Raw genomic sequence first — 15,272 nt, forward strand, 5'->3', positions numbered from 1 at the left:
TCTTCTAGGGCAAATCAGTTGGGTCGGGGGGCCCCCCAAAAACTATTTCACGATTTCATTCAAGTCTGCTGTTCTTCACTGTCAATAAATCACTCATACTTATCGTGCCCAGTGGCACATTAGGCTTTTACAAGGTCCCGCCTCCACCGCGGTCAAACGACAGAAATATGCAAAAAATAAGAAAAGTACTGCAAAGATAAGTTTTTAATTTTCACAGTTCAAAGTTCGATACATAACCGGTATCCTAAGGGTTTACTAAGTTTTCTGGAGCTTTACTAAAAAAGTTCTACGTGTTTGAAATAGCGATATGCGGACTTGTCGGCGCCATTTGTCAAAGCACCTTTGGTTCGGATGCGAAACATTTAAAAAGTAAAAACACTGGTTTACCTGAGGGAATGGGATTATGCTTTCACTCGGCAACTATTCTTATCTATCCTTGCTCGTAATAACACTTCAATTTGAACAAAAAACGGTGAAATAGAAAGAAAACCTGCCTGAGACGTTTGACCGCGATGAAGGTCCCGCCAAGCTTCCCTGTCCCGGGGTCATCCTATGGCGCTATCCAATGCAATCACTCTTCATCTCTCCCAGTATCGTTCTCTCAATGGGCAATCAAAACTTTTGTCCACATGTGTCCAAGGGAACAGTTGCCAGATGCGATAAAGCCAGAAATTCTCCCAACAAGTATTAAAGAAATGTATGCCGTGCACTTTGGAGAATGTATATGTGGGTTAGATCGGGTTAATACCAGGGAGGTAAAGTATAACACCTGTTCTGTGTTTTAGGTGTACGATAAAGAGCTGGAAAACGTGGAAGTCTATCAAAAGTTTCAAGACTTGGTCAAAACTTTTGAACTTCATCGTGGAAAAGTGAAACCAGGAGAGGAAGCGACAGTTGTCGGTGAATTTAAGGTACTGAGAACAGTTTAATACGATCTAATCATTGTGTGACGACAATTTTAGGCAATATCACATTTCAACTCATGGATTGGCGAACCTTGTTCTCGTATTTGTAGTAAAACAAGTCACTGATACTTATGGGAAAAAGTCGCTTTAGTTGAAAAACTAATACAGTAGAACCATGGTAACTCGAACTCTGAAGGGAAACGAAAAACAGTTTGCCATGTTAGCGAAGGTTGCGAGTTTTCGGGGTCGACTTAATGTTCATTGGCCATAAAAACAGGTAACCCGATTATACATTCTTCTGAAAAAGTACAGTGTTGTGATTGAACGTTCTGACTGATAAGATCTGGAAATGATTGTCAATTACGCGATCTATTCGTTGCACTTATTAAAATCAAAGTTGCTGTAGTGTTAATTTTAGCGTTAAAATCCGATTACTCTACAAGTAGAGCTAATTGGATATTTGACATATTTCAATGGGCATCTGTGGCGAGTTGCCTAAACCAGAATTCGAGTTATCGGGGTACATTTTGACCAAGGGAAAGGAAATTTAGTTCGAGTTAGCGGGGAATTCGAGTAATCCGAGTTCGAGTTAACCGAGTAAAAATGACGAAAAAGTGGGATTAAATCCAAGGGAAATGGAACTAAGTTCGAGTCAGCAGGGGGAGTGCGATTTTCCGAGTTCGAGTTACCGGGGTTCTACTGTAGCTCAGTTAGGTATACATCCAACTGGTTGGATAAAGCCAACACGAAGAAGAAAATCATAAACTACGAGATATTGCCAAATTCCAAATTGTTAGAACTATTAAAAGAACTTTGAACAACGAGTAAAGAGAATGTATTCTTGAAATTTGCTTATTGAATGTTAGTAATGTTGTTCGAATGTTGGTAGCTTCTCCGCATTGAGAGGACTAGGACTTAACTTCACAAACATTGGCTGCAAAGAAGACGACGAAATCGAACGATATTTGCCGAAAAATAAGACGAAGTTTTAGTTACTCTGATGTAGCTGTTCGTTTGACTGAGTTTGTTTTGTTATTGTTTCAGGGTTCATTCCATGTATACCCGTTGCCTAGCGACCCTAAACTGCCTCTTCCTCCTCGCATCTTGAATAACTTGCCGCCCAGTGAACCGGTGGAGTGTCTGGTTAGAGTTTACATCATTAAGGTTGGTCCCTACAACGCAATCGTAAACATTTTATACTTATACTTCCTAATTTTGGCTAGTTATTTTGGAATGTTATAATTTACTGCAAAAGTTCTTGGGACAATTATACCAGGAATTGCGAAGAGTTTCTTTCTCTTGGAAAAAAATTCTAAGCATAATATTGTTCCAGAGATGATAATTTTATATCTTTGTTACAGGCCATTGATCTTCAACCCATGGACCCTAATGGACTTGTAAGTATTTGTTTATTATTTATTTTTTGCCTTCTTGCTTTGTATGTTGGCATACACTAATTATTCAAACGCTATGTTGTTATGAAAGTTATTAATTCGCATTTAAGAGACTTGTGATAACTCATGTTTTCTTGTTAAACAAATTTCTCTTGTTTTCCTACAGGCTGATCCATATTTGGTCGTGTCTCTCGGGAAGACCAAAATCAAAGATCAAGACAAATACATTCCTAACACTCTGAATCCTCTTTTTGGAAAGTAAGTACTGAACACGCCCTTGTCTTTGTACCATGAATGAATAACTTTATTTAAGTGGCTGGGTAGGTATTTAGCTAATCAGTTGATTCCTTTATGAAATTTACAAAGTCAAAGAATAGGATGTACAACTTTGCTTTGTTTTTTTCTTAGAAAAAATAGAGTTACGTTGAAGCTACCAGCACTTGGTGACAACCGGAACACACTAGGTGCTTAATGCGCGCTGAATGCGCACAATGTTGTCTGATGCGTCCTTCCAGAAAATCCTTCCGGACAACATTGCGCGCTACTAGTGAAATACATTGTTCATTATCTGCAGCAGTGCGCGCCATTTCCTGTCTTTCAACACGACGATTTATTTCTTTGTTAGTGTTTTTCGACTTTTTTCCTCTAAGAGCAAAAGTACTATGATTAATTATTCTTCTTGGCTACTTGTTGACACCTGTTGTCGCTATTACGGACTCCCCATTGTAAATTACTGGCACAGAAGTTGAAGTCCTGGCGAATAAGAAACACTTGAAAATAACTCCCGCCACTACGTGACTTTCTCTATTGCGGACACCAAGTCGTTCTACGATTAATTCTTCTTCTTGGCCACTTGATCCAGCTGTCGTCGCTATTTTGGTTACGTCATTTTAAAATTCAGAACTTGCGTTTGCCGCATCAGGGCTTAATATAACGTACAATGTTGTGGTTTCGGTTCAGTACTCTCACTGACACTGTTCGTCTTTGTTTTGTTTGTCTAGGATGTTTGAACTGACGGCCCATATCCCTATATCTAAGGACTTGTGTATTACTGTCATGGATTACGATCTGATTGGAAAAGATGACAAGATTGGTGAGACGGTTGTTGATCTGGAAAATCGCTTTCTGTCCAAGTTTGGAGCCATCTGCGGTCTGCCACAGACCTACTGCACGTAAGTGTTTGAATAAAGTCAACTCTCTCTTAACGGACACCTCTCGAAGACGAATACCTCCTTAAGACGGACACCTGGTGTTGGTCCTGTCCCTGCCGTTTTCAGCCGTTTCACTGTAACTTAACTCCCTACAAGACGGACACCTCTCTACGACGGACAGTTGTACGTTAAATCGAGGTTCCACTGTAGCCGGTCCCGACGATGTCCGTTTTAGAGAGAGTTGACTGTAGCAAAATTCCGAAAAAAGTTAAACAGACCTTTTTATGACCATTTTTTTAAAAATTATTTCAGTTCTGGAATTAACAAGTGGCGCGACTCTCGAACACCAAAACAGATTCTGGAGAAGTACTGTGAGACAAGCAATTTCCTGAAGCCAAGATTTATTGGTAACAACAGAGTGATCTTCCATGGAGATGAATACTGTTTGGAGGATTTTGGTAAGTTGTCTTCGCCAGTATATCCATTGTAAGCAGTGCTATTTTTCCTCCATTGTAAAATTAAAGTTGTCGGCGAATAGCGAGTCCTGCTCTCCCTTTAAAGGAGCCGTCACGGACAACGCAACCAAAAATTGGTGTCTGTTGTCGTCGAATCCGTCGATAGTGGAAACATCCAGATCGGGAACCCTGATGTCATGTGAAAACATACGGGCCCGCATTAAACACAGAAAAAATACTGAAATACGGGATATTGCTCCTTTAAACAAACAAGGGTAACTGAATTCTTCAGGTAGCGTTTCACGAAAGCTGGACGTCTAGAAACGTATTATGACTGGCCATCTCATTTCCATACGCTCTTTTATAAATGTACCTCCATCTTGCGCGACGCGATCTTTATCTTTTCCAGCAGAGACTGGAACAGAGACAGAAAACTGTGAACATCAAAAACTGATTAAGAAATTTGGTTGGCTTAAACGAGGCCTGAATCATTAGATAAACTGTAAGCCATGCAAACAAGACTCTGGAAAGGTAGTAGTCTTTAGTAACGTTTGTGCAACCAGAGACAACTGTCATTATCGACGAAGCATTTAACGATTGTTCTTCTTTATTCACCTGGCCCTTTGTTTGAGGGTGGAACGCACCACTCGAAATAGACAGTGGAAGCGAGAGGGAACACACCACCGAAGCGAAAAGAGGAAGCGAACCACCGAACACTGGGCCCAGGCAATCAGCCCTAAAGGAAACCTCCATAAAAACAGATTTTCAAAAGATCGTTTTCATAAAACTTTGATATTTTCGCATGATCAGTAACTCCCATTTGTGTATTCATACCTACCACCCCTATTCGCTTTTTTTTATTAGTTTGCATGTACATGTGAAACACAACAAGTTTGTTTACTTCTTTTCAGAGGCTGGAATGACAATTTCTCCTCACCTGGGTCCCCCTGATCAACGCCTTGCCTTGCACGTGCTCAACGGCCTGCCTTTGGTGCCAGAGCACGTGGAAACGAGACCGCTGTACAACACACTGCAGCCCGGAATAGAACAGGTTTGTCGGCTTTCAACTCTACACAAGTTTAAGTAGTGTGTGGAGGGGGGGGGGGGGGGGAGGGGGAGGTCAAAGGTTCGACTGTTGGGAGATTTTTCCGAGCAGCTTATGTCACTGAGTAACAAACAACTTTGTCAAAACACAAGTTCGTCTTCCTTGTGCCATGATTGCGGTGACGCTGACAAATTTTATTGTTTCCTTTATACAGTGGACCCGATCGACTCGAACGAACCCGAAACGATGATGATGTCCCGAAAGAAATGATGGGACGGAACCCCGAAAACGATCCCGATGACGAAAACGCCCCCGCATCGTATATCGGGGTTCCACTGTATTGTTACCTTATACGTTTTGTGTAACAGAACCTTAAGTTTTATATTCATAACTTTTGTTGTTTTTTATTCAGGGAAAACTTCAGATGTGGGTCGACGTTTTCCCGAAAAATTGTGGACCGCCCGGAATGCCTTTCAATATCTCACCTAGAGAACCAGGAGAGTAAGTTATACTTTAGTCTGATTTTAAAGCTGTTATTTATTAGTTCCTAGTATAACTAGGGTGGCGTTGTAAACTCTAAAAAGAAAGCAAAACGAACGCAAGATTAGGTCGCCTAGTCCTTGAAAATAGACCTTGTTGATTATCTGGGTGTTTCTTTATCATTAAATCAGCATTTAAGTACCTCTCATTTAAATGGTCACACATGAGGGCCTCATCGACAGACTTATAGGTTAAAATCACCCATTGTACAAGACCCACAGGAGCTGCTCATTAGCTTTGCTTGAATTGTACACATTAGGGTTTCCTTTTACAGCATAACAAACAGTCTAACAGGAAATTACAGCTAAGTAGTTCTTCTTTGAATGGTCACAGTCTAGGGTTTTATCTACATACTTGACTCTACTGTAATATACATGTCATTTCGTACTGTACTGAAACGAACGTTCATATGTAAATTGTATTCACATGCGCTCTCAGGTATATGTTACGTGTTATCATCTGGAACACCAGTGACGTCATTCTTGAGGAGGTGTCAGCCATGGGTGAAGCGATGAGTGACATTTACGTCAAAGGGTAAATACAACAGCTTGTGCTTCCATTTTAGCTATTACATATCTCCAATGATTTCATGCTTTTTTGGTTTTTTTTTTTTTTTCGACCTTTTATTAACCATGTCGCTTTTCTTATGTGCTGTCATAACGCCTAGTAAGAACTCATCAGAGTGGTTATTTTTGTTTGGGTTGCAGATGGATGTCAGGAATTGATAAGCAGGAGAAGACAGATGTTCATTATAGGTCTGTTTTTACAGGTTTTCATTCTGTGTGCTTTACTCTATCTTCTGGTGTTAGTTCGTCAGCTCTATGTTCGTTTATTCATTTGATCTTGCACTGCTTTTCTGTTATCTCAGGTCTCTGGACGGTACAGGCAACTTTAACTGGCGATTCTTGTTCCCGTTCTTGTACATTCCAGCTGAAAAAGTCATGGTTGTCAGGAAAAAGGTTGGGGACAATAAATAACAATTTTGAAAATCAAACCAGTTAGTACTGATGAAAGTATCGGTAACCACGGATGTTTCTTGCATCACTGTTGTTCCTTCTAGTGATTTTTTTTTTAGCTAGAAATCGAAGTAACCACTGAGCATATCTTTGAGCCAATCAATACGTGTTTTTAACGACCTGTTGTATCAGTCAATGATGTAAACCGAATAAGAGAATTCGGATAAAACTAAGGAAATCTTCGGAAATAATGGAATGTAACGAACCAAATCTTCGGGGAGCGTTGGGTATTAACGAACCACATTTTCGGAACGAGAACGTGTTCTTTTAACCGATTTGAACTGTGCTATAGTCTGTGAAATGGTAGTTAAGGACTACTGACCGTCAACAAACTTCCCCTGATGTTTGAGGTCCCACCTTTGCGCGAATTGTTTTATCACTTTAACAAAGTTTCTATGTTTCTTTTTTTGTTTTATTTGGTAGGCGCACTTCTGGAGCCTGGACATCAGAGAACAGAGAATTCCACCCAAACTGATTCTTCAAATTTGGGACAATGACCTGTTCTCACCAGACGACTTCCTCGGTAACACTCTCCCTACTGTGTAACTTTTAATAATAAGTGCTTCATTATTAGCCTTAATCCTTTCGCTTCCGGAGTGAAGTCAGAGATGTTTTAAACGATTCTTATTTTGGCTTCCCTAGCGATAAACCCTTTTGCTGCTTGTGAAGAACGTTTCACAACTTGAAAACATTCTTGAGAAGTAGTTTCCCAAACTTCTAAGCCAATAAGAGAGCCAAGAGTCGCATGAACAAATTGACTTTCCCGCCTTGCAGACTAACATGGTTTTGATTGGTTAAGCCACGGGAAAACTGACACAAAGATGTAAAAACCTTTGACAAGTGGCACGGCGTGCGAAAGGTGGCTCTGAACCTCTCACAAATATTTTTTAAACTTTGTTTTTTCTTAACGTGTAATCATTATCTAATAATACGAAAGGGAAGCCATCGAGCCCGTTCATAAGATACCGTAAAATTCCGGTTATGAGCCTCCCCCCCGCTTATAAGCCCCCCGGTTATAGACCCATCTACTTGGAAACCAAAAGAAATACATCCGTTTATAAGCCTCCCCCCGGATATAAGCCCCCCCCTGCCGGATGACAGTAGTGAACAGGACTAAATGTTGCCTTATTATGCGTTTTTAACTTAAAAAATTATTCGATCAACACTCCAGTAGCTCGTCTCGAAACGTTTTTTTTTATTCCGCTTATAAGCCCTCCCGGATATAAGCCCCTCCACTTATAAGCCCACACAAAACCCCTTACGAAGTTGTATAAGCCCAGGGCTTATAACCGGAATTTTACGGTATAAGCTTTTAAAGCTAAAGTCAATGATGTTTTTGAGGACCGCGACCGGAGGGACAGCCACACACCGAGCAGCGTGACGCCAGACCACACCAACCGAAACCGAGCACGAGCCCGGAACGCAGAGTGAGCGCCCAGCGGAGCCCAGACGAGAGAGGACCACACCCAGACGACGCGAACCCCCCAACCAGCACGACACGAACGCAAGACGACAAGGCACACGGAGAGGCAGCGGACGAGGGAAGGGGGGACGGAAACACAGGGAGGAACGCAAGGAACGGACCGAGCCAACCGACCCTAGTGGATTCCGCTTAATAGCTTATACTGTTACTTTGGTAACCTGTTATGCCAGGAAGTTGATCTTTATCAATGATCTCGAGATGACAGTAGATGTGATAGTATCGATCCATCAAATCACACGGATGCGATATCGATAAACCAACACCAGCCACCCAAGTAACTCACTAACTCTTCGTCGCTTCTCATTCCTTTGCCAGGTCAACTGGAATTAAACTTAAACAAAATGCCGAAACCGGCCAAGAACGCCCGCAAATGTGGTCTACATCAAATCCCAGGAATAGGAGAGAAGTCTAGACGGCACGTAGAGTTTGTTTCACTGTTTGATCTCAAGCGAGTGAATGGGTGGTGGCCTGCTGCAGGGACTGATGATGGCGAACAAATACTGGCGGTATGTCTTTCAATGTATTATTAGACGAGGCATTTCTCCTTAGCAGCAAACACGTCCATCTGTTTATCGGTATCATTTCATGAATTGAACAAGCCTTTAGCCAGTGGAGTGAATTACTGGATATACATACAGCTGGGGCCTCATAACTGAAAAGTCTCGGAACTTTCACTTTACAATCCGGTGGACCTATAACGGAATGTGTTTTGGGCAGATTCTCCATTCGGAAGTAAGATACGAGTAAGGTAAATAGGAAAGAAGAGCTCTCCTTGCCTTTCCACCCTCCCTCTTTGTAATACTGAGGCGGAGATCCCTCTTTGACCAATGGTGATCACGTATATTTCACCTACAGGGGAAGTTTGAGATGACGTTGGAGCTGTTGACGCAGCAAGAAGCCGACGAGAAGCCAGCTGGGACAGGACGAGATGAACCCAACCAGAATCCGACCCTGGATCCACCAAAGTGAGTGCATTACGCCGCTGTATAGTTACTCTTAGTTTTCTGTTTTTTGGTTGTTGTTGTTGCCGATAGCGTTTTATCAGTTGTCTGTAGGGAAGCAAAAAGAGACGAAAAGACCAAAGACAACCTCTCTCGTCTCGCCACGCGTGTCTAGCGGTTTGTCCTCACTTAGCGCTTTATAGACATCCCTGAAAATCCACGCGATTTTTGGTTAAATTATAAGCGATTTTTGTCGTTGATTGCCCAGGGAACATCGTTTTACAGTTAGACTGCAGTGCACGTAACTTAGAATATCGCCAGCTGTCCTCAGCTTTCTTAAGACGAGACTTAAAGGGTACGGTAACTACTGATTGTTAGGAGACGAGATTCATTCTAAAGGTGACCGCTTACACCTATACTCACTTAGCTCAGTGGATTTCCTTCTGCCCAAACTCCCTGTGAGCGTCTGAGGGCGAGTTAGTGACCATGAGCCTTTTGATTGTTTTACAGCCGTCCGGCTACATCCTTCGCCTGGTTCTCCTCTCCATTCAAGAGCCTGCGTTACATCTTGTGGCGCAAGTTTAAATGGAAAATCATCACGTTCTTAGTGATCTGTCTCTTGGTGGCTTTGGTGGTTTTATTCTTTTACTCAGCGCCGGTAAGTTAACCATAATAGTTAAAGTACCGTATTTTCTCGATTAAACGCCGGGCCCCGAATAAACGCCGGGTCTCCAAGATAGAGTGGTAAGTAAGCCTTTTAGGCATTTATTTGAGGTGTAATATGCTTTAGGAATGATGGCAAGATACGTTCATGTCACAAATAATAATTAAAAACCCTTGTTTAATAAGCATTTTTCTCAAATAAACTGCACCATTCAAATAAACGCCGGATCCACAGAGCCAGGTTTGAAATAAACGCCGGGGGCGTTTAATTGAGAAAATACGGTAATAGTAACTTACAGAACTAGTACAGCGAGATTAAATTTGTTATAGTTTATGACCTGTGGGAGGGGTGGAGACCGTATTGAGCGATCCGGATGCGAACTGAACCAGATCAGAATCGTTGTGTTGTGTTCTTATGCAAGACACTTTGAACTGACAGTGCCTTGCTCCAGCCAGGAGTGAAAATGAGTAACCTTAAAAAATGCTAGCGAGTAACTTGCAGTGGACTAGCAGTCGATGTACTCCTACCACTTGGATCATGATAGACTTGCCACAAGTCGCCCTCACGAGTTTTCACAGTAAATAAGCGAGCGACGAAGTCGCGAGAGGGTTAGGGTTAGGTGTTCATTATTCTTCGTTCACTATTCTTTATCTTACGTGTTGAAAGTCTAGGATCATGATGGAAAAGGACGTTTTCTTTGATATAAAATACTACTTATTTGGCCAAAAAGAAAGGCGGGAGCCCTTTTTTTCTGCCTCTGCTTAATTAACATCCTCTTCATTTTAGTTTCTTTCCGCCCTTACTACTGAACACAGGAGCTGATTGAGTTTGCCTCGATTTTTTCAGGGTTACACTATGAAGAAGATAATTGGTAGTTAAAAGACTCACGACACAACTACAAGAAGACAGAAATTGCAAAGGAGAAAGTACATTCACTCACTGTAGTCAGGTCGGTAGCGATATCGTCCTGCGTGAAAAGAACCAATGCATGCGGACCCCAACTATAAGATCCGTGGCCCATCCCAAACTGAAATAAACCAGAACGATAGCTCATTGCAAAAAAAGTTGTTCCGCAAGCCCCGAAGCGATCGAAGATGTGAAGCCCCATGCAGCAGCCAGAACTCAGGAGATCGTGGCTCCATCCGAATCGACAAACAAGAACGACAAGAAACGCGCCAAGCCCGACAGGCAACAGAGACGAAGAAACCAAAGGAAGAAGAACCACGCGAAGGCCCCAGCGCACGCAGGAAAGAAAATGGGTGAGGAGGAAGGAGGGAGTGGGTGGGTGGCAGCGAAAAAAAAAAAAGAAAGGAGAGGGAGGAGAGAAGGAAAAGTGGGAAGGGGAGCAGGAGAGGGGCAGAGAGAAGAGGGGAGGGAGGAGCCGAAAAAGCGGAGGCAGAAGGGAGGGAGAGAGGGGAGCCGCAGTGCAAACTCAGGAGAGAAGGGGAGGGGGAAGAGGAGGATAGGGGGCGGAGTGGAGAGGAGACGAGCGACAGAGCGGGGGGAGGAGCGAGGAGGAGAGGGGAACCACCGAAGTGCGCACATGGCGTCACCCAGGGGACCCCCGCGACGGGGGGGGAGGAGAAGATCGCGGGGACCCGAGGAAAGCAGCTGGAGCTGGAGATCGCGCTGATCTAGAGTAAGTCAAGAGAAGGAGAGGCGGACGAGGCGAAACGTTCAGAAGAAGAGAGGAGATGGAACGAGCCGACGACACGACAAAGCCGGAAAGAAGGGGTCAAGAGGGGGCGCAAGGCCAGAGACGGGGCACAACAAGGAAAAGAGACGGACCCAGGGGACGACGAAAGACGGGGAGATGAAGAAGGAACGGACAACAGTCCCGACAACAAAAACGACAACCCCCCCCAAAAAAATCCGCCACCAAAGGAGGGGCAATCAGCCGAGTGGAACAACATAAATAGAAGGCACACAAAACCCGTAAGTACCCAAAAAAGCCAACCCAAAAAATCCGACACCGTCACCCCCCTGGGACTCGACCTCAAAGGGGAACGAAAACAGTCAGAGCAGGGGAGATCGAGTCGAAAGGCCAAGAAAAGAAGGGAAGCACAGAAAGTAAGGCAAAACCGAGAAACCTCACGAAAGAGAAGGAAAAGGCGAAAACGTGATCGGGCTAAGGGAGTGGGAGAGAACGAGAGACGGGGAAGACCAATGATGAGGGAACGAAAGCGACAGAGGGGAGTCGAGCGAGTACCGGGTCACGAATACCAAAAACAAGAAACGCACAAAACAAGCAAAACCAACAATGCGAACAAAGGCGAAGAGCAAAACGAAAACACGGAGTAGAGAAAATTCCGCTGTCCCACATAACAAATGAGTGGTAGCGGGGAGAGAGAGAGAAATAGGTGGAGCCAGGAGTCAGATACGAAGGGGCACAACCGGTCACGACAAATCCCAAGCGACGACACTGGTCCTTGGTCGCTTTGAAGTTTTCATATCGTATTTTGCTTTAAAAAAGACGCTGCCGTCTGACGAATGACGCTTCCTGAGGGAATCGCTTGCAAGATTTTCCTCGCTTCGAGTCTTCTTCGTGAAAAAGAAGAATTAGTTCAGGCGGCGCTGGAAACACCAGAGAAAACCCTTTAAATTTTCTCGTCATAATAAGTAGCTTCTTAACGGTCGTTTTTGTCATGCAACGCTTCTCTCCTCTTATCCTCACTGTAGTGAGACAGACGCATTGCCACACGACTGCTAAATCGTCACGCATGGCTCTTTTGTGCGTGACTTTTTAGTATTACAGCTCCCAGGCCTCCTGGGTTCAGCACCGAGAAATTGACTAAACGACAGAGAGATCACTAGCTGTAGAGACGATACTGTATGGCGTGAAATACTCATAAGAGTTTTGTATAAAGGAATTGCATTTTATAGTAGAAAGGAACTGTAAGGCGCTCTCATGACTGGTGTACATAACATGTACGAAACATCTAAACGAACAATAGAGCGGTTTTCACTTGAGTGTCGAAAGTAATTCGATTTTGCTTTGGTTTTGCATTACTACGCTTGGAGATTGGTTTAAAATACTCACCCCACTTTCTCAACCAATCAGAAGTGAACTCACAGGTTTTCCCGCGCTTCTTGCAGGCTACAAGTTTTGATTGGATTACTGAATTGTTTGCCTCCTTTGTGTTTGGCCAAAGTGATTACTTTGGGTTTTTCACGGAACTCAGTTGAAAACTGCTATATACTGTTGTAACATTCAAGCAATCAGTAGTAATTTATTCCATGTGTATATCTTGATGAAAAAAATTAATTGACATGTCACACGCTATCTCAGTGACTCTTGATGAGTTATGCTGACGTGTTCATTATTCTTTACTTAACTAAACGCGTGTAGTCGTTGTATTAGGGTGAAAAACGTCTTTGAGTTTACACTGCATCTGCTGGACATGGTGTTTATCTTTGAAATAAAACAACAGTACGAAAATGTGCTTGTAGTTGTGGTCGTTTATTTGGCCGATAGCGAGTAGTGTACCCTTTTCATACAAGTTTATGAAATTTTGCAACATACGAAACATAAGACAAACTTCCGGGGGGCCTGCATAGTTCCTAATTTATCATTATATGTCATACCCGCTAATTCTGACATGTCGACAGAATCATGTCATGTGATGTTCTATCACCTCACATGTCCCCCATGTATGGCTCGAAATTTTACGTCTGTGGATGTATAAGAAAATGAAAGCTATTGAGCAGTACTTTCCTGTGGTAATACGCTACATGTGTTTCTACCCCTGAGGCGGCTTGTAATAGTTTAGTTAGAATTAGACATGCCCGTCTTTGATATTCTATACAGCTAAACCAATAACGTTAAGGAAAATATTTTAGCACAAACATAAACAGGATTTAACAAATAAAAAATGTGAAGTCATGATGACGTCAAAATCTGTTTCCATAGCAACTCCATATGAGGTTAAAGGAGAAGTTCACTCCAGAATGGCCATTTATTTTCTTTTACGCCAATAAAAAGTTTATACAAAGACATGTTATTCACCAAATTTTTAGCCTCCAACGTGCGCTATAACCCTACGAAATCTTTCCCAAAACTCGACAACTGAACGCCGCCATCTTGGAGCTGGTAATGTATGCGTGACGTCAAAGAGCTCAGCCTGAAGTTTGGCGGGAAAATTTAAATACTCGAAACTCCTTGTTTCTTCGTAGTGGCTTTTGTTTGTCAATATGCCTGTTTGTGCAGCTCCATTTTGCTCAAACAGAGCTCCAAGAAAACTACTCGGTGAAAGTTCTTCTTTTTCACATATTTTTATCCAACTGACAAAATAAACAATTCTGCAAATTTTAAAAGAAATCTGTCAAAAGGATTCGGCGTTACGTTATTTTGCATAAATTTAAGGTGGCTCTAAACATTTCTGACAGAATTTTTTAAAAATTGCGATCGTTTCTTTTGTCCTTAAGACAAAAATGTATAAAAACAAAAAACTTTTACCGTCTAGTTTTAGAGTAATTAGCCTCAAAAACTCAAATATAAGGTATATTTGACTACTTTTGTAGTTGCCGTGGCAACGAATTTTGACATCATAGTGACTCCAATTTGTTTATTAGTAAAATCTTAACAAGAATTCTTTAAAAGTTAAACCTCAACATTACAGAAGTAGCAGCAATAGAGAATGCCAAAGACGGGAATATCTAAACTAGCCACCTTAAAGTCTGTGGATAAAGCGCTAGTGTGTAACCACGAATTGGATTGAAAAAGAAATGTTACTTATCATTTCAATTTATTATCGTTGTCTACAATAAATCACTGGAATTCCTATCCACAGTAAATTTGCGAAGAGAATTTCTAGGAACTTCCCGAAGCATTCCCAGACTTGTTGGCAAAGATAGCCCCCCACACCCCACCCTTGTCTATTTTTTGGGACATCGTTCATTTAAATTGCAGATACATTTACATTAGTAGTCAGTTATTCGTATTTTACTGTCACCTCTACACGAAACCTTGAAAGAGCAAGCAAACAACTCGATGCCAGAATGTCGTTTTGTAGTTATTTTGGGGTAAAGAAACCTGCCAAGACTACGCTAATAGTGGCGAAAAACGACCACGTCGCCTATAAAGTAGATCCGTTGGTCCAGCGAGCAAGACAGTGTGCAATTATTGACTTGACAAGAAGTCCTGCCGTGAAATGATGGCCGCCAACACGTGCACATTCAAGTCAACGAACATGTTTCGTTTTGGAAGTTCCTGACAGGTAAACAACTTATTCTATATTACTTCTTCAAAATTGTCCTCAGGTCCTCAAGAATTGTACTTTTTAACGTGTACTTTTAAACTTTTATAAGAAAAAATGTTCTTTGTGGCACAGAAAGTTACACTAAACAGACTTAATGGTATGCACGGTGTATTGGCATAAAATTAATTTTCCAAATAAATGGATTGGAAACACAAACATTTGGAAGTTTAGAATTTCGTTTTAAAGAGCGAAGCAAATGGAGGGGGGGGGGGGGGGAGGTTTTAGGGCCATTTTTTTCTCAGTTCTTTGAACTTATGGCGTGGCTTAAATTTATCTTTGGTTTAAAATTTTTTAAACCAGTCTCCTTACTGATTTGAAAAAATTTAAACCAAAGATAAATTTAAACCAAAACACCTACAGCATGCAGTAAACAATTGTTTTATCAGTCTTGTATAATTATCTCTTATTTTTCGTTATTAG

At 42.1% G+C, this 15,272-nt stretch overlaps 1 protein-coding gene across 2 annotated transcripts in view; it reads left to right on the forward strand.

The window, feature by feature from the left end:
• LOC144643380 (myoferlin-like) overlaps nucleotides 1-13,033 on the forward strand; it is a 52,832-nt gene extending 39,799 nt beyond the window's left edge. For both annotated transcript variants that reach the window (XM_078502593.1, XM_078502594.1), the window contains exons 40-56: nucleotides 786-911; nucleotides 1,950-2,069; nucleotides 2,267-2,302; nucleotides 2,466-2,557; nucleotides 3,301-3,471; nucleotides 3,763-3,908; nucleotides 4,817-4,956; nucleotides 5,363-5,451; nucleotides 5,929-6,024; nucleotides 6,198-6,245; nucleotides 6,359-6,449; nucleotides 6,930-7,029; nucleotides 8,305-8,495; nucleotides 8,845-8,954; nucleotides 9,441-9,588; nucleotides 10,441-10,531; nucleotides 12,015-13,033. In XM_078502593.1, coding sequence (XP_078358719.1) covers nucleotides 786-911; nucleotides 1,950-2,069; nucleotides 2,267-2,302; nucleotides 2,466-2,557; nucleotides 3,301-3,471; nucleotides 3,763-3,908; nucleotides 4,817-4,956; nucleotides 5,363-5,451; nucleotides 5,929-6,024; nucleotides 6,198-6,245; nucleotides 6,359-6,449; nucleotides 6,930-7,029; nucleotides 8,305-8,495; nucleotides 8,845-8,954; nucleotides 9,441-9,588; nucleotides 10,441-10,473 — 1,737 coding nt within the window. In that variant the 3' untranslated portion in view covers nucleotides 10,474-10,531; nucleotides 12,015-13,033. The remainder of the gene's footprint in view (nucleotides 1-785; nucleotides 912-1,949; nucleotides 2,070-2,266; nucleotides 2,303-2,465; nucleotides 2,558-3,300; nucleotides 3,472-3,762; nucleotides 3,909-4,816; nucleotides 4,957-5,362; nucleotides 5,452-5,928; nucleotides 6,025-6,197; nucleotides 6,246-6,358; nucleotides 6,450-6,929; nucleotides 7,030-8,304; nucleotides 8,496-8,844; nucleotides 8,955-9,440; nucleotides 9,589-10,440; nucleotides 10,532-12,014) is intronic.
• The last annotated feature ends 2,239 nt before the right edge of the window (nucleotides 13,034-15,272 follow it).

The sequence above is a fragment of the Oculina patagonica genome, chromosome 2, assembly GCF_052425735.1.
Source record: "Oculina patagonica isolate OP01 chromosome 2, crgOcupat, whole genome shotgun sequence".
Lineage (NCBI taxonomy): Eukaryota > Metazoa > Cnidaria > Anthozoa > Scleractinia > Oculinidae > Oculina > Oculina patagonica.